General features: G+C 39.5%; 1 protein-coding gene across 3 annotated transcripts in view; it reads right to left on the bottom strand.

The window, feature by feature from the left end:
• Positions 1–18,494, bottom strand: part of PLA2R1 (phospholipase A2 receptor 1, 180kDa) — a 42,482-nt gene extending 23,988 nt beyond the window's left edge. Inside the window, exons 1-10 of one of the 3 annotated variants that reach the window (XM_010567805.1) lie at positions 18,107–18,494; positions 16,199–16,582; positions 13,788–13,955; positions 12,516–12,689; positions 11,277–11,390; positions 10,471–10,614; positions 9,276–9,464; positions 7,602–7,759; positions 6,081–6,188; positions 889–1,001 (exon numbers count right to left, since the gene is read on the bottom strand). In XM_010567805.1, the coding sequence (XP_010566107.1) occupies positions 889–1,001; positions 6,081–6,188; positions 7,602–7,759; positions 9,276–9,464; positions 10,471–10,614; positions 11,277–11,390; positions 12,516–12,689; positions 13,788–13,955; positions 16,199–16,538 (1,508 nt within the window). In that variant the 5' untranslated portion in view covers positions 16,539–16,582; positions 18,107–18,494. Of the gene's footprint in view, positions 1–888; positions 1,002–6,080; positions 6,189–7,601; positions 7,760–9,275; positions 9,465–10,470; positions 11,391–12,022; positions 12,690–13,787; positions 13,956–16,198; positions 16,583–18,106 lie in introns of those variants that run through there. The other 2 variants (XM_010567814.1, XM_010567825.1) reach the window with 2 other exon arrangements.
• Positions 18,495–18,775: the final 281 nt, after the last annotated feature.

The raw sequence follows: 18,775 nt of genomic DNA, 5'->3' as shown, positions 1-18,775 counted from the left end.
TACCCATAAGGATTACTGTTGTACTGCAGTACAGCACTGTATGCATTGTGCACAACCCTGAAACCACCTGGCAAGCCAAATTCCCATTGATGCAAATCCTTCTGTGGGGTAGCCTGTGTTTTCCTAAAATTTCTAGCTATCATTCATCTGATTGCTGGCAGTTACAGTACCTCCCCTGTCCTAAAGGGAGGGGAGATTTCCTCCTTACAGTTTTTTTTACAATAAATACGTGGAGGTTAAAGTATGCATGTAATATATCTATCAGTATGTCTACAAACTTTAATAGGAATCCAACATACAGGGTAAATCACAAAGACAGCAGAGAAAACCCAAGCATCTGGACATCTGCAGAGGAGAAAGCCTTTGCTGAAGCTGAAGCTGGAATACAGGTAAACAGGAACAAAGCAAGGGAAGACAGACCTCAAATGCTTTCAAACATTTAGTCTCTCCCCCTATTTGCCAAGAACTCACGTAAAATGCATACATAAATAGAAACATTTATAAAATGTTAATTGATTTGGATTTACATTTGATGTATTTTTATTATAAAAATTAAATAAATTTTCATTTTCAGAATAGTTTCCAAGCACACTAATAAGTTTCTTAAAGATGTTACATACCTAGAAAGCATTTTGTTTAGATTCCTGCATGCTCAAATGTGTGCACACTGCTGTGTTTATTAGCCTAACAATTGCTTTTTACTAAATTTATTTTCAATTAAAAAATAAAGCAAAGCACACCTTTGATTTTAGCTGGTGTTAGTAATTATGTTTGCCTCCCACGCAAATATTATTTCATAAAGGTAATATCTTTTGTCATGCAATACTTTCTAAAGTTAGAATAGCTCTTGTTAGAGGTATCTTCACGCTCTCTAATAGGGTTAACTACCTGTTTGTTACTGATACAAGTGCAGATGGGCAGAAATAACCACTGGAAGCATGTTCAAAACTTCGAGGGGTACTGTCGATTTTGTAACAATATCCACCATGTCTTTCCCATCCCTTAAAAGAAATGAACATTATTTTATAGATTATTAATTACTATATAGTTGTTAAAAACTTGATCCCCTTTTGTACTTTCTGTCTGATCATCATGGATGTCCCTATAGCCCTTTTCCTTTCTACCGTGGTTCAAGAGTAGTTACCCTCAAGGTCACTGAAAAAGTGGGTAAATTTAACAAAAGTTTCAAGTTTAAATCCTCAAATTGTGCAAAACCTGGCTTCACACACACACACGATAACATCTTTAACGGGTATGACAAAAATGTGGGCAACAGCTAAGGCGCTCTCCCGCATACTACTTTTGTTTCAATTTTATACTTTGAATATTGTTTTACTGACTAGATTTTGGGGAGGTATGCCAGGCCCCTCAGACAGCCATCTCTTTGGCATGAAGCGTGTAGTAGCACTTGCTGGTTTCCACCTGTGGTAACTCACTGCTGATACCTAATACCTGAAGTGCAAGGTAAACAGCACCATGTCAGATTCAGTTAAGTTGTTATAAAAAGGATTACAGCTGCCCTTTGTCTTCAACTGTAAACAGAAATATTTCTTCCAGAAACTGCTGGCCTTTCATACAGCAATGCACTCTAGTTATTTACCTTTTCTCAGCTCCCTTTCTCATTTTCAAATAGAACTTGCAAATAAAATAAAATAAACCAAAATAAAATAAAATAAAATTTAAATTAACAATCATCCTACTCTAATAATACTGAATTAAAATGACACATTTTCATGGTTTATCAGATAAGCCAGAACACTGGGTCAGTGGTCAGCCTGCCTTACTTCTTCTTCTTATTAATCTTTTATTTCTTATTATTCATCTCTGGGCATCCAGAAAGTGCCACCAGGACTGGTGTGAATTCTGCCTGTGTGAGTTCACGCGGCGTACCTGCCTGGTCATCCTGCATGAGTGTTTTAAAATCAAGAGAATTAAGAGATAACAAACCATCTCTGTCTAAACTTGAAGCCGCACACAGACAGGAGAATCAGCCCATCTCGCTTTGCCTCTCCCATGAGGGAGGTGCTGCTTGCAGGGGAGCGCACAAAGCAGCACAACGGGGAGCAAGCACAGCACCCAGGCGGGCACCACCAAACACTGCTCGATGGTGACGTTAACAGCAAAAGGAGAAAAAAGGGGAAACGGATAAGCTCTTTTTCTGCTATCCATCCTCGGGTACAATAAAATGTACAAGAAGATGCCGCAGACTTATTCAGGACAGCAATCAAACATTATGCACAACCTTCAGCCCTGCTGAATCTGAGGAGGCAAATTTCAGCTTCTAGTTCGGCAAGTGTTTGCTGTCAGGGTAGCTGACAGCTCTGCTGCCTTTTACTATCATCCCCCTCCAGTGCCTGGAAGACGGCTGGGCACAGCCCTCTGTATGGCACGAAAGCAGAGAAGCAAAACAAGCTGTAGTATCAGTTTCTGCGGTTTCACCTGAAAATGCCACGTACGCGTTGCTCAGATGCTGGCTTTGCGAACAAAAATAAACTGGGTTGAGGCTCTTCCCTATCTCCCTACCAACGAGCCGGGACCCCCCCGAGGGAAGAACGCGCCGGCGGGTGCCGAGGGCTCTGCAGCGGCCGGGGACCCAGTGGGCTCTCGGCAGTCCCACGGGGGACACAGCAACGCCGCTTTCACTTTGATGTGCGCTTAAACGCAGGGAATGGGGGCTGGAAGAGGGCTAACTATTGACCAAAAAACCCTCTATGGGGATGCGGGTAAGAAATAGCAAATGTCTAGTTTCCTTCAACTGCAGTTCTTGAGTGATAAATGCACTGGTTCGAATGAAGCAAACACAATCATCCTGACCTCTCGGAAATCTTAATCTGGAGCAAACAGCACTGCATAACCTTCCTCTTAAAGCTTTCTTGGTGCCTAAAGACTGGAGTAAAGTAATTTGAAGCTAATCTTTACTTTAAGAAAAAATAACAAAATTGTGGAGTACCTGAAGGCCAGTAAGCTTGCATTGGGGGCAAACACAGATTGAGAAATTCCAAACTTAAAAGGCTGCACAATTGGTGAATAAAATGGCAGATGGCATTCTGTACGGATAAATATGAAGTGATGCACATGGGGACCTCCCCTGCACCCCCCAATCATTTCATGTGTGAAGTGAGGGACAGCTACCTCACTCTCCCTGTGCGGGAATGAGATTTGGGGGTTATGATAGTTAAGATCCATGAAACATCAGCTTAGTCAAAAAGTCAAATTGAACCTTAAGAACTGTGAGGAGAGAAAGAACAGAGAAGGTTACTCTGTCCTTTTAAATTCACTTTTTGCCCTTTTTTTGAGTTCTGACTTCCAATCTCAGAAAAGAATATTAGAAAAGAAGGGCATCAAGGATGATGAAATGTATGGAGCTGCTTCCACATAAGCAGTAACTGAGGAGGCTGGGACACTTCAGCCTGGAAAAAGCAGATGCCTTAGGGAGGGTGTGACACGGGTCTACAAAATGGTGAGAGCCATGAAGGTGGGTGACTACTTCAGTACAAGACCTTGAGGACAACAAAGAAAGCTAAGCTAGCAAGAGGAAGGTTCAACATGGAAAGCAGGTGGCATTTTTTCATTCAAAGGGTAGTAGATTTATCGATGTCCTCACTAAGTAATGTTGTGAATGCGAAGAGTTCACGTGAGTTCAAGGGGAAACCAGACGAGTGCTTGGAGGGGATACCCAATGTGGGCTGTTAGATACACAACTCTTAAAAGGCTCAGGAAATCCCCTGAATGGTTGGGGGTCAAGGGAAAAACCAGGGGAAGTATTATCTGTATTTGCCCTGTCCTGCTCTTCCCCAAACATCACTTGCAGCCACCTGTGGGAGGCAGAACATGAGGCCAGATGGACCCTTATTCTGAGCAGCTGCCCTTCTGCTCTTTACGAGGTTTTGCAGCCTTAATAGCAATTCTCTTCTGAAAAGTACAATTCTCTTCTGAAAAGTACAATTCTCTCCTGTTACAACAGTCATAAAGACAGATGCTCAATTTAGTACTACACTGTTATCTTTTGATGCACTAACTAAAGTGTAGAGGACCAGAGAAAGTCACCAGTACAAATACAGTCAGTTCTGCACACAGAAACCTCCAACTCGATTATCAAGGAGCTGACAGCTCCACAAGCTGTTTCAAAAGCTGGTTGAAAGAAAATGCTTAAAACTGTTATTTCAGTGTTGGGGAAAACTGCCCAGAGAATCTGACCTTTGCAATAAAATACTTATTCTCAGTAATAGCCTGCTGACTAGGAAAAAAGAATAGTTGACCTGCTAAAGGAAGAAAGTGCTTAGCACTTTTTATGTCTTAGGATGACAGAAGTGTAGGAAAAAAAGAGCTCAGGTTTCTGGTAACTTGATATGGACATACTGTAAAAACTGCAATCAGCAGAACCACAGAAAATGTTAAAGGCTAGTTCATATGATGCATAAGTTGTAAAACCAACATGAGATGAAAGCTCAGTAATAACACATAAGACTATAAAGCTTTAGAAAAGCAAACAACTGTGCCTGAGGCCAAAGCTCCCTGAGAATCTACTAGCAATCCAACATGAATAACAGTACGAGGTTAACGAAGCAAAAGATCAAATGTGAGAAACGCCAACAGATATTCTGTACATTTAAGGTAGGTCAGCAACAGAAAAATGGGGGGGGGGGGAGGTAAATCTGGATGACATAAAGACTTAGTCCTGGAAAATCAGGCCTGTAACTAGCAACAACATATACATTGAGTGTTAAAAGAAAGTGAGGTGTCAAGACAAAATGTCTGAAATCAAATGCAGCTTTGAGTAAGCTTAGTACTGACTTCTTTTGATTAAATGAATGTAACTTTTTTTCCACATTGGAAAGAAAAGGGTCTATCAAAACCAAGGGACTATAACAGGGTTCAGCATATGTCTTTACAGGGTATGAAACATTAACAAGCAGAAATTTATCCTAAGTAGCAAGTTTGCCCGAACAGACCAAACTACCTATTACCAGTGACTCAATCTCGAGTCTCGATCCTGTGAGGTACCAGAAGTTGACATCCTGTCAAGCTCCTGACTACAGCTGGAAGTCTTGATGCTCTGCACATTTTTCACATGGTCAGGACTGTGACAAACCTTTCTTACACTAATAACACACAGAATTCTTGAGTGATGAAATACATTGGTCCAAATGAAACGAATGCCGTTACCCTAAACTTCTGGAAATGTTAAGCTGGAACTTCTGCCTCCATAACGGTATGACCAGAATGCTGGGTCTGACCACTGTACGTCTGGGGAAAGATGGCACCCAACTCCAAAGAGTTCAGCTTCAACCGTCTTGTAATTCAACTGAACTCGTTGTGTTTCTTGACTTCTCAAGAAAAAGGACAGGAAATTAAAAAAGGAAAACAATGAGCTGAAGAGTAAAGCAAGTTCGAGAAGAGAGATTTTTGTCGATAGAGGAAGAGGTTCACAAAACTTCCCCAGAGTTTTGAATAAAACACAAAGTCTAAAAGTTTGCTCTTTTCACACTGTGAAAAGGACCTGATGGCAAATAAACCCATACTTTAACATGTTACCTTTTACTACCAGAATGCAGAGCCTAAAAGCCTGAAAACCTGTTGCAATGTCCTATTTAGATAGCTGTGCTCCTTCCCATTTGTGTGTGAAAGCAAAAGGAATGCTAATGTACGAGTGGAAGAGTTCACTCTCTGTGTCAATGAAACTGATTGTTTTTCACCCTGACATTCCATTTCAATGTATGAAAACCATGTGTGGGATGAGGCATCATATAACAGCCATTATTTGCACAGATGGTGGACAAAAGGGTTTTCACTTTTGATCTAGAAAGAAATAGGAACATGGGTCACAACCGCTGACAACACAACAAGCCATGAAAGGCATCTTGGGAAAGCTTTTAATCTTACATTAAAATTTAGTTTATATAGTTTTAAGGCAAACAATGAGATTTTTCCTAGCAAAACATGCATGTCTTTATTAACAAGAAAAACTAAAATTATCTATTTACATCCATATGTTCCGTAGCTACATTTAGAGGTTTCCTATATAATTCTATTTTATTAGTAAGTCTCTAAAAACAAACAAAAACCACAAACCCCCTTACCTCTGGACAACTTGATTCCAGTTCAGGAGAGACATTATTAAATTCCCCTGCTTTTTTGCAAATGTAGAAAGATCTGTCTTCACATTTTTTAACCTTCCAATGTCCTTCCTAATGGAAAAAAAGAAGTATATTCTGTACATACTTATATTCTCATGCATTTCTATACACACATTAGATTACAGTCCCCCCTCCTGTTTTAACTTTTCAGTAAAACTAAGTAATTTTTCTCACTCTATTCATTTATTTATCCTTCGATGGACCATTTATTTCTATCAACACTGTCAGCAGGACTTTTCAAATCAATCATACAAAAGGGTTTGTCTCTTTGAATCACTCTGGGATGTAATGCATCTTAATTGACTAACAACTATGGCCATGCCAGAGCACTTACTCTTCAGCATAGACAGGAACTTTCTGCCTATCTATTATAGTTCTTCAGAAGATTAATCTTTATATTTGAACAGTCCTTACTCAAAATATTACAAAGTTTGTATGATACAATTTTCAGACATCTACACACACTGGACATGTACCAAAAATAATGCTTGAAGAATTTTATCTTGAACCTCCTTTTCCTTTGTATTTTACATTTTCATTTGTTTGTTTACACTTGCAAACTGAGTAAAATATGGTTTTGGGTATCTAAAACCCACAATTTCACCAAAGTCCTATTTTCTACTTCCAGTGGGAACCGACTTTTCCAGGTCACTGTAATTGTCTTGGCTTTCCCATGAGTTAATGATTACAACCTGGACCCACTACTAGAGAGACAACAGAAACTCTTTTTGATACAGTTTTCACACTTAGACAGAACATACTTTACAAAAAGAAAATGGATTATAGTGCTACTTACGTAAGTCATGTATTACTGAATATAAGTATTGTTAACTGTAAAAGTAAAGTAAATTTATAACCAAATTATGAAAAAATTGACAGTGCCATGAATACCAATAAGACAGGACACAGCGTTATTTGAACATCACTCCCAGTTTTACACCACCTGACTGATTTGGGGTCAATCTTACTGCTGTCAACTTCTATAATTTTCTGTAGATCTAGACTACTACCTGTTTTTGAAAGATGCTGCGTAAAATTTATAAATATTGACAGCAAGATAAAATAGGCACAGCTGACAGTTTTTCAAAACTGAATTTGAAGCTTTCAAGACCAGAACTGATGCATCATAAATTGATACACACACTTGGATTTTAAATTGTTTTGTTTTTATCAAAATACCTACTCATATTTGTTCTCTTCCATTTGGCTACCTTTAAGTAGAACATTTTTTTATTGAACATAAGTTCAAAATCTATGATTAATTTTCTGTGCATCAGTGCTGCAAAATACATTGGTTTCTAAAGGCTACATTGCATTTATCACAACATGAATATATCAGGAATCAAAAACCAAAGTCATACTACAGGTCAAGGTTTAAAAAAGTACACACAGTGAGAAAATAAATTATTATGAGCTAAAATAAAAGTGTCTGCCTAATTCTTTCAAAAAGAAAAGGAAACTTACAGATCCTTGTGCTGAAACACAGAGTTGTCCTGTTCTTTGAAAGGTGTTAGGTTCCTGGCTGTGCCAGTTAGAGAATTTTACTGGGGTGCTATCTGACCACTCAAAAACAATGGGGGTGTTATTACTGTATAACCCAATCCATGTTTCAGTTACATTTTCTGTAAAAGAATAAGTGAGTTCAGATTTTAATGGTGAAGAAATAATGCTTGTTGTTCCTGCAACATCAACACCACCATTAAAAATTATTCATGGGATTTTCATAAGAATTACCTTCTTTCAGGAAAAAAAAAAAGCTGTATAAACTTTAGGAAACCTTACTGATGAGATAATGTTCTACTACCCTTGAAGACTAAATTGTTTCCAAAATAGATCAACATACACAATAATATGCTTTGAAATCCTGAAAAATACAAATCAAGAGCATATGCACTTTTTTGAAGTTCACTGGGCAGAAAGCCTGACATGGAAGAGAAAGATCTCTTCTTATAATCTTCCATGGCACTCGCAGCTTTAGGCTTCTCTGAGTGATGTTTGTAAGTTCCAGCATCAGCACGGTTGTAGCCACAGTGGCTGGCAAACATAGGAAAGGCAAGGTTTGCGGTTTGATGTAATGTCTTACTGGACCTGTCTTACTTGACCAGCTACTACAGCCAGAAAAAGCAGACAGGCTTTCAGGTATGTTAAGCCCTCCTCCTGAGAAGAAGCCTGAAGCAGGTCTGAAATAGAAGCAGCAGACTTTGAAGCTGAATACAAGCTGAGAACAATTACATCTATCCATTACAGCATCTCTGCAAATTATGGTATTTGGTATCTGTGGAGAGAGTTAATAGAGGTGAAGATGATGATACAGCGGTTAATCTCCTAAGAGAAAGACAGACAGGACAGCAGAGAGGATGGGTCGCAAAAGGGATGATAATGGGAGATGATGTCCAGTAAATCCAGTGTATCACACCATCCTGCAACCACAGCTGATGGGACAGAGTTGATAAAACACATCACTGTGCCCCAGCTCTGGGAAGCTTAAACTCATGGCCAAACTGTGCAGCTCTGCCAGCACACTGGTGTCAGCTGGAGGCACAAAATATTCTCTTTGCTGCTGTTATGACAACAAAAGTCTTGGCATCGCTGCACCAAAGAGCTTTTGTTCATTAAGTTCCCTGTGTAATTATGCTGCCTCTTAGGACAACGTGGACTAGTAGAACTCCTTTGATACACCCTGCTGCCATCAAAGGGGACTCTGTCAACATACTAGCAGCAGCAGCAGCAACTTTGCAGCATGGACAAGGCCACCTTGAAAGCAAAAGATACTCTGAATGGTTGCTTCTAAGCACAATTCTTGCATAAGGATGATGACTCAATATTTTGCAACAGTTTGCAAGGAACCAGCCAAGAACAGGAAAGAACAAAAGCTACTGTATTTACTGTGTCCTCACTATGTTTACTTTGTTGATTCACTTCTTTGTTTTAAGTATGGTTATTGGAGAAGGTGATGCTATACATTTTTAAGACTCCTGGAAGGAGCATGCACCATGCTTTCTTTTTTTGTAAACATCATTTGGGTATGCCATGTAATATACAGCTGAAGTGGCTAACAATGTTAAAGGGCTGCACAAAAGAGCATCACAAAACACTTCAAGAAACATTGCGCACTTTAAACTAACTCCCAAAACTCACCACTTTCAAGCAAGTTAAGGAGCAGCTCTGCATCTGCCATGGAGGATATACTAATGAGCCCGCTGTTGTCACTTTGGCATGAGATAAAAGCATCGTTCCAGCTCTTCTCCTCTTTATGAAGTCTGTAGCAGTTGCGATTGTGTGGGTACCAGCCAGCATCACAACGAGTGGCATAATACTTCCACGTATCTTTTAATTAAGCATACAAAGTTTGTGTATATTAGATAGAATTGCCAAGGTTATGCTATGTTTATAACACAGAGCTATTTTTTTATCTTTAAATGCTGAAAACAGCGTCGTCCAAGATGACTTAAGGAGGCCAAAACACATGCTCTATGGAACGTCACCTACCAAGCAAACTGAAATTTCTCCCACTTTATTTTATGATTCAACCATTTGGGCTGCTGGACTAGTGCAAACACGCTAATGGATCTGTTTTTCAGTTTAAAACACATTGTAACTCCCGTATTACCTCTGAACCTGATTCAAAGTCAGCGAAAGCTTTTTCAGATGTATTACCTACAAAAAGTTTGGGTAAATCCTTTCTCATTATCTGAAACAAGTAGGGAAACTTTCTTTCAAGTTATCAGGAAGAAGCTGAACCTATGTAAGTTGTTCTTATCAAACCAAAAATTAACGTTCTAAACTCAATTCTGAGTTTAACTTTCCCACAGAATGGGAGTCCGAGGCATTCTATGCACTATATATCCTATACTCATTATATAAACACTTTAAAAAAATATATGTACAGGTCTTTTTTTGTATATCAAAAGTACAGCATGCCATAAAAGTAACTTCAAATTTTGAACTGCATTTATACAACTTTCTTCTCTGTGGGCCACTGGTTAATTCCATTCGAAGGTGAAAACCTATTTTTAAACTCAAAAGTGTGGCTCTATTGTACTATAAAGAGAATGAGCATTTTGTAAGCCTCTGATCATGTAAGGAACCAATTAAATGCTATGCATATTAAAATTATTTGTTAGTTTTAAGACTCTCAACATGTTTTCAAGGTTTGCATTTAAACAGAAAAAAGTGTTACTACATCAGTTAAAGTAATCTGTATTCAACTTGAACTAGCAAATCCATATGTTTAGTCCAGCTAAGACTCTGTTCTGCTGACTTTATATACAAGTGACTTCCTCTTGTTCTCCTTCCACACCCACAAATAGGATATAGTAGCATTGAGACTTACCCAATGTTTCATGCTCTGTCTCATTTAAATATTTTTTGCATACAAAAGGCAATCCAGATTCACATAAATAACTTTGCCAGCCATACTTCAGTTTTGAATTAATCACTGCACAATGATTCTCTCTAAAACGGTTATCAGAGACATCTGCAAACACATTTTTGAGAAGCATAAAATTACAAAAAATCAGTTCTTACTTGTCAAATAGTGCTGTAGGGCTCTCTGCATCTTATTGAATGAAGGTACAAACATCCCTGCACACCCAAACTTCTAGTACTGTTACACCAGTACTATGGACAGCTGAACATTGACCATGATTTATACATGTGTGGCAATCCTTCCTTGGCTGCTGCTATCAGATGGGAGGCTGAAATAAGCTCTAGTGTCTATCCGCCTCAAAAGGCGGACTTCAAAATGTAGCAAACCAAGTCACAAAGCTTATGCTAATGGGCTAATGTTAATTATAGCATGTTAATGTAAACAAATTGAAACTCCTTTCCTCCACGAAACCAGCTAGAGCATAGCTTTCAAATGTGCAACTGGAATCTTAAAAACACCTTTAAAAGTAAATGACAAAAGGGCTAGATCATTAATGCTCTGAACAGATCCATCTCAATTGATGCCAAGTCCCTAGAAGGGGCTTTTAGTTCATGAATATGAATAAATATTTCTACAAAAAAAGAGAGGTACACTTGTTCACTTGATTCACTTTTCAAACGCAGCGTAGGAACACCAGTCTTGTATCAAGCTGCAGTTACAGAGAGCAATAATTACACTGCTATAACATATCCAAGAGGAACATCAAGTACTTGCTCTCCAGTTCACAAACACTAGCGGTGCTCCATCTGACCACTGCCAGCCAGCATCTTCCTCCAGGCGATTCAGGCCCATCCACAGCATCACGTCCCTGGCATTTAACTGCCCTGAAACAGAAAAAATAAACAAAGTAATACTTCACACTTCCCCCACGTGTTAAAATATCTACAGGTATAGGTCCGCTGTCCTGACTTGGTACAACAGGAATAAAACAAAACTTCAAATCAGTCTCCAGAAAGTTCAGGCTGTTTTTTCTGTCCTTAGAAAAAGTCTATTACTTTGTTAATCAACACAGAGATGAAAAGGAATAAATTCAGAAGTCTGTACCCTTCAAAAGCTATTCATCCTGCAAACCCTTCCTGTAGAAGTCATTGATGACCTTAGAAATTAAATCTAGAACAAGCAGCTACATAAACACTAGCCTGTTTCAGCTTTCCGTAAACAAAAAAACATTCAGTCCCTTTACAGCCTGCAGGCATATCAAAAAGCTAATGAAATAATTCTAAAAACTTCCTGTTAGCTTATAGTCTGCAATTGAAAATCAGCAATAATGGGTAGCAATGGGCAAGAAATCCGAGGCAGCCTTTCACGTCACAGCTCTACCATCCACTCCTCCACTCGGTCCCCTCAACGCACACTAAAATACCCACAAAAGCCATGCTGTCAGAAGGCTCTGCAAAATTTGTCTGAGATGCTTGCTGCATGGGGGAAAGCAAAAGGCTTATCAGAGAAGGAATACTATCCATTTATGAAAACAGAGTTGGCATTTTTTCCATACAGGACATTTACTTCAAGTCTGGAGAAACGTTCTCGTCATTCACATTTGGTGAATTCAAGCTTGCAAAGAAAACTTAACAGGAGAAAGGGACACCAGGGCACATTGCAGAGAAGGCAAATATTTGTATAATTCTCCAAAGAAAACAAACACACTCCACAACCACAGCTGCAAGAATGAATGGGAGTCTCTGTGGGGAGGGAGAATTAAGACAATTACACCTTCACATAACACATACCACCACCTCTGTACTCAGGTTATTAAGGTGGTAACTTACCTTCACCCTTGCTTTTTCAAACAGCTCTACTGAAGTGTGTTATCTGACGAAGCCTCGCAAGCAGCAATGGGAGAGGTATCACACAGAGTATCAAGCTCTAAAGTCTACCCCTTTTTCACGGCTAAAGAAGAAATCGAACTACAGGTTTCCTACAAGGTCCCCAGAGAAATGTCTACTCACTGCTTAAGTTACTTATGTAGTTCTGCTCTTCAGGGTCGGTGACACTCAGCAGGTCTCCTCCTTGCAGCTGACAGGCAGCCCGTGCCTCACGCCAGGTCAGCACAGACGCAAGGTTGAACTGGTAGCAAAGGTGCGTGTCGGGGTTCTTCTTCCAAAAAACGTCACAGCCGCTCTCTGCTCAGAAACAGACCCATCACCAACAGCCCAAGACTACAAACTAATCAGAAATATAACACCTGTAACAATTCAATTAATTAATGACAGTAGCATCCCAATGGAAGCACGATTATGAACTCCTTTCATGTTCCTTTGTTAAAGAACATATGGAAATATGACAGTAACGGAATAAAATGCTGCTCTGTATTTCATACAGTTCATAAAATACTCAGGAGCTGGTCTGCAGCTGGTGATGATTTTCACAGCTCTCACAAAGCCAACAGTTTTAATGTATACCAGCTGATTGTGTGTTCCTAAGGCTGAATGTTGAAATATTCAAACTATGAACACCTCACCCAACTTGTGGAGGAGCAGTCACTGGATCTCCTTCTATCTTGTACTCAAGAGAATAAACTTACTATAATTACAAGGTATAAGCAAGGCTGAAAATACCATCTATTACAACGGTTGCCCAGAAATCCTCATTACAAAGACACACTTACAGCTGGTTTTAAGATGCTTTGGAACAGAGATTTGAAATGCAGCTTGAGCAGGGAGGGCTCTTCCAAACCACTTCTGCTGATGGAAGAAGCTATTTTGCTTATTTACACAAGAAGCTGGAATATTCATGAAGATTATACACCCAAAATCCTCCTGAGTGCAAGTATTTTTAAAGCTATTGCTTCTGAGTGTTTTAGGCCCAAGATGTGTCCAAGTAGTGCACAGAAAAAAGGGAACGTGTGAGATGTAATGCAGTCAAAAGCAGAATGTGACTTTGCAAGAGCAACCCTTACTTTACATGCTTCAGAGAAGCTCCCTCCCTATCACTGGGACAAAGGAGAGAGAAGTTTAGCTGCAGGGTACGGTGAATGGGCTGGGCAGAATAACATCCTTTTGCTCACCCCTTGTAGTTTTGCTTTTGGGATGAGGACTTGGGTCTCCAAAGGCCAAACATGATAAATTATAATAAAATTCACTAAAGTCTTCTTTTGCATTTTCTAAAGAGACATTCCCCTCTAATAGAAGGGAAGTAATCCAAAATGGAGTGCGTCCTAGAATTACTAATAAAGAACAAGGATACTCTTGGGGGGAGAGAGAAGACAAGCAACATCTTACCAGCATTTGGGCAAAACCCCCATTTTTCATCTTGTTCATAGTGAGTTGTTGTGGCACACCAGTCAAATTCCTTTCCATCTCTGGTACACTCATAATACCACTTGTTGTTATATTTAAATGGAAAAATGCATGGGAAACCAAAAGAATTTCCCAGCAAGGTGTATGTTTCTGGAATAAACAAAATGCAGAGATTAAAAGAATGCAGACCACAGAAATTTTTTCACCCCCATATTTCATTATTCCCATTTTTAGCAGCAATGATAAAAATAAAATGTCTAAAGTTATTTTCTAATTTTAATTTTTAATTGATAATACTGCATTACAAGTATGAGCAGCATAACTTCAGCAAACAGAATTTGGAAATATTAGTTTATGAAATTTGTCACCATGAAATAAGGCACATCCTCGTAACTTTCTACAACTGAAAAAAAACCAAACCAAAACCTGAACAATTAACATATAAAATCTGCACTTACATTTCAGAACAACTACATAAAACATTAGTTAGCAGAATCAGCACACGCTTGGATGCAAACTACTTATTTTTTGTTAGTCTATGACAGATGAACAATTTAGCATTATTGCCCCTGCTCCTCTCACTCTTTATAAAGTGGATTTCTAATGTTTTTTCCATCCTCTTTGTCATTCTATGGGAAAGGAAATGTGAAAGACAAAGAAATATTAAATAAAGGTTCAAAAATAAGTTTTTACACCATGGGGAATAATAATCTAGCTAAAGAACTGATGTTACATACATCTGTTGTCATAACCAATTAATGCCTTATAAAGTATTTAAAATATTTTCCTATTGTACTTTGAGCACCGAAATATTGAGAGAATCTAATGCAACTGAAAGCTGTAAAAGCTTGACCTCAATGAGTGTCTCCTCAACCTCAGAGCCTCTACAAAATGTCAAAGAACCACAATCACACTTAGAACGAAATTGTTTGTCAAAGATCCCATGTTGATAGTCTAAAGATCAAAGTCCTTCAACTACAGAATCAGTATATACTACCCAGGTTCCTAGAGGTTTCCAGAGTTAATGGCTGGCTGCACACATATGAAGAAGCAGTTTACACATTGTAAATCCCCTTTAAAACCTTCTGATATGAACAGATGATACAAAGAACATTGGTAAAATAAATAAATAAATAAATAAATCAGGATTGCTCCTCTGTCTGCCCGCCACCATGCTGCTCGCTACAGAGGTGCAAGGGATTACCTCAGTTCTGGCAAGAAATCAAATTCAACAGCTATAGACCTTTTACCACAGTCAAATACATTTTTTTCTTTGAAGGCAGAGATGCTCCCCCAAAGGGGTGGACTAACAGGCTGGCTTGCATTTGCATGTGCATAAGCTAAGGTAGAAGAAGGAAAATAGAAATTGGAGGTGAAAGAGACTTTGCCAATGCAATTAATTCCTTTGGTCCTGAAACTAGGCTAGAAGCGCCTGCCTAAGGCTGATCATCTTCTCCCAGATGTTGCAGTACTAGGGCTAAACCAGGTCTACTTTCATCTCGCTATGCGTACATAGCAAATGTGTAAGACTTTTTGTGGATTTAAATATTTTCCATCTGGCCTTAATGATAAACTCCACTAGGTTTTAAAGAAGAGGTTGGATGCTATAGTGCTTTCCCAGTTATCACAGGTCCCAAAGGAAGAACTTTGATGAGAGCAGAGGCCAAGCCCAGCTACAGCTACAGAGGAAACCACTGAGACCAGATCTGCACCCAGTTCAAACAGGGAGAATCAACAGCTCCGGTCTGAGACGCACTGTGCAAACTTTAAGTCTTTCCTTCTACAGAAATGCCGAGGAAGGGGTCAAAGTACGGTCTGTCTGTTGCAGTTAGTAGTAAAAGGATTTATCTTAGTCCTTATACCTGGAAAACTGTTCAGGTCTGCAGACCTGGATCTTGACATACATTCCTACGCCTTCGCTAGCTGTACAGCAGGATTAATCAAAAGCCTGATCTCTGCTCCCAAGTTTGGCACGTTCAGAGTCCAGGTGCTGAACGTTGCAAACATTCAGTTCATGCACACTGTGATCACAGACTGATTTTCAGTGACGGGAATTCCAAATCCTTCGTTATCTCTTTTTGGGTTTATCTGATAATGAAAGCTGCAGACAGGCAACGGCAAATCTTTAGTTCCCCTGTTTTATTTTATAGAGGATTTGAAATGAGCATTTCCTGGTTTGCAAGGATACTGGTGCTTTTTTGGGTCCATACAACCGATAACGAAAAAAATCAATTGTGTGGTATGCTCACCTCAACCACTGCATATAAAACACCAAAATTTGGGTCCCAAACCACAATAGCAGCTGGAAGGGATCATAAGCACCTGACTTTGCTTCAAAAGAACTTTTGAAAACTTTTCCCATCTACATTTCTATGACAACATATTATTTTTACCTTGAAATGGGTGTTCACAAAGGTCTTCATCATAGGACATGTACTGTTTCCACTGGTCAGTGGATTTTTTTTTGGCCACAATACGATTGCTGTTTTCAATGGCCAATTTGTACTCTGACACACCAACTAATGCTTTTCCATCACAATTCCACCATAACGAGTATTGAGTTGAATCACATTCAAGCATACTTAACGGCTGTTCTGGTCTACTGATGTTCAGTCCTAGACAGGTACTTCTGCCTATGTTGAAAAGACGGCGATTGGATACCCATTTCCATAACATGTCTTTTGAGAGTTGACTGCAGTCTTCCAGAAGAAGGCCAACTGTGTCCACTTTCATGCACAAGTTAGAGTCTTCACTTTGGATAATAAATATCCCTTTATCTGTAGGGGGAAAAAAAAAAGTTTCAGTCTGTAGAATACTGCAATTGACTCAATAATATCAAAAGACAAATGTTTTAGTTGGAGCTATTTAGGAAGAAAACTTAAAATATCCATCAGAATAACTGGCACTTCAGAAAGTAAGAGTACCGGTCTAAATTTACTGCCAGCTGGGTTTTTAACATGTACACCACTTGCAAGATTACAAAAATAAGGCTAGGTAGTATTTCTCAAGTTGGATAGCCGAAAAAAATGGGGTGCCCAAAACCATCAGTCACGTTCAAAGGAAAAAAAACAGCGGTCACCAAGAAATACCCAGTAATGGAGTACAGTTTAAGAGTTACTTGAAGTCATACTGTATATTGTAAAATAATTCTCTGGGGAGGACTGGAGAGTGCAATTAAAGTAAAAGCTAAAAAGTTTAAGGCTGACATTGCCATATTCTCTGCCATATTAATTCTTCACCCTCTGGAACTATAGAGGCAGAAAAGAAAATAGTTTGCATTGTAAATATGATACAGAAAGGGTAGGATTTATCTATACCATGAGAGCTGGTGGCCAAGGGTTAAAGTATGACTTCCCTATTGGATTCATATTGTTCAACCATACATGACTACCCTGGACCACAGCAGATGTTGTGGGGTTAGCCTGACATCCCGGCTTTCTTGGAATCATGTAGAAATTCACTGAACTATGTGACATCACATTATAAGTATGTGAAAAAACATCAGCCGTTTAACGTCTTGGGAGCAAATGTTTAACTGAGCATATAGACTGAAAAAAATGAGGGCAGCTGAGGAAGTGAAAATCAGCAAAATATAAACCTGTAACAGCTCAGCTATTCCATTCACTCTAAAAATCCAGTGGTAATTAACCCACGGAGTTCCTCTCACGTTATAGGTGAGATATTTATTTTATGCCTAAGGAGATTAGGCGTTGAAAACCCGAGCAGCACTTCCACTTTGCCTTGAAATTTTACAGTGATGATTTCTGCCACGTGTGCTTTCTAGCCGCTGTAATTCACTACACCTAACATCCTGAAGCAGTAACTAGAATAAAAAAAAAAAAACCTTTCAAACTGACATAGCCCACATCTAAAGAATGAGATGCAGTGGTCCACCCAGACACTGTGTCTGGGTTTAGTACCTACAGTTTAGGTGTAGCTCTAGAAAAGAAAGATTTTTCAAGCAGCAGTGGGACAGTGCTGTGTAAGAGACAGACAGATCAGCTCGCCAATACAATGTGCACAGAACAAGCAGAACAGAAAGGATATAGATTACAGAGAGGTTTCTGGTTACAGATTCTGCACAGAGCACATCAAGCAGTCTGATTTACAGAGAGGACAGAGTCACACTGCAGATGTACCACTGGTAACAGAGGCTGCTTTCCACATGGCTATAGACATCGATAGCTTGTGATGGTGCAGGAGCAGGCAAGCCCTTCTGACTGGCAGTAGGCGAGAATCAGCCTGTTACATGTAATTGCATCTCCCGGGCACCTAGCAGCTGCCCTGCGTTAAGTCCTTACCTGTTTGGGGCAGGGCAAGGTTCCTTTAATCCATCCTGTCTCTACAGCTCTCAGGTGCCTGAGCTCACTGAAAAACCATCAGACAACACTCTGTGACACATACCCAGCTGGGCCCCTTGCTTTTGAGTTTTCTGTGAAGTTGTGCAGTTTGTGCTGCTTTCATCCTTCTTATCTAACCCAATCCTCCATGGGTGACACAGGCGTCTCTATCTACATGGCCAGAAAGGGTTTCTGCCTCTCGGGCTAGGGTATGTCTTTCCCACAGCAGTCTTATCTTGGCTGACCAAGAAAATACACTGTTAATTTGCTAGATAAGTGGAAGCTGGGATGTTGTTAGCACCAGTAAACACTGATTAATGAGGTTAATTCACCATGATACTGGGATTCACACTTTAATAAACGTCTTATGCAAACTCCTAATCTACCTCCACGTTGACAGCACACAGCAGCTCCCATCCAGTAGCTTTCTGGGGTTGAGGGGAGCAACACCACAACGCAAAGATGAAGGATTCTCAACCTTTGAATGCCTTCATCTGTAAGGCTCTTAAGAGTTGCAATGACTGCTGAGAAAAGATAAGGGTCTTACACAGTCTACATAAATAACCCAGCTGGATGGTCTCTGTGAATAATAGCATCCTTTACTTTTTCATTCTGCAGCAACTTACGCCA

The sequence above is a fragment of the Haliaeetus leucocephalus genome, unplaced genomic scaffold, assembly GCF_000737465.1.
Source record: "Haliaeetus leucocephalus isolate CR32 unplaced genomic scaffold, Haliaeetus_leucocephalus-4.0 Scaffold1, whole genome shotgun sequence".
Taxonomy (NCBI): domain Eukaryota; kingdom Metazoa; phylum Chordata; class Aves; order Accipitriformes; family Accipitridae; genus Haliaeetus; species Haliaeetus leucocephalus.
Note: the sequence above shows the minus strand (reverse complement) of the source record. Positions and strands in the feature narration are given on the sequence as shown.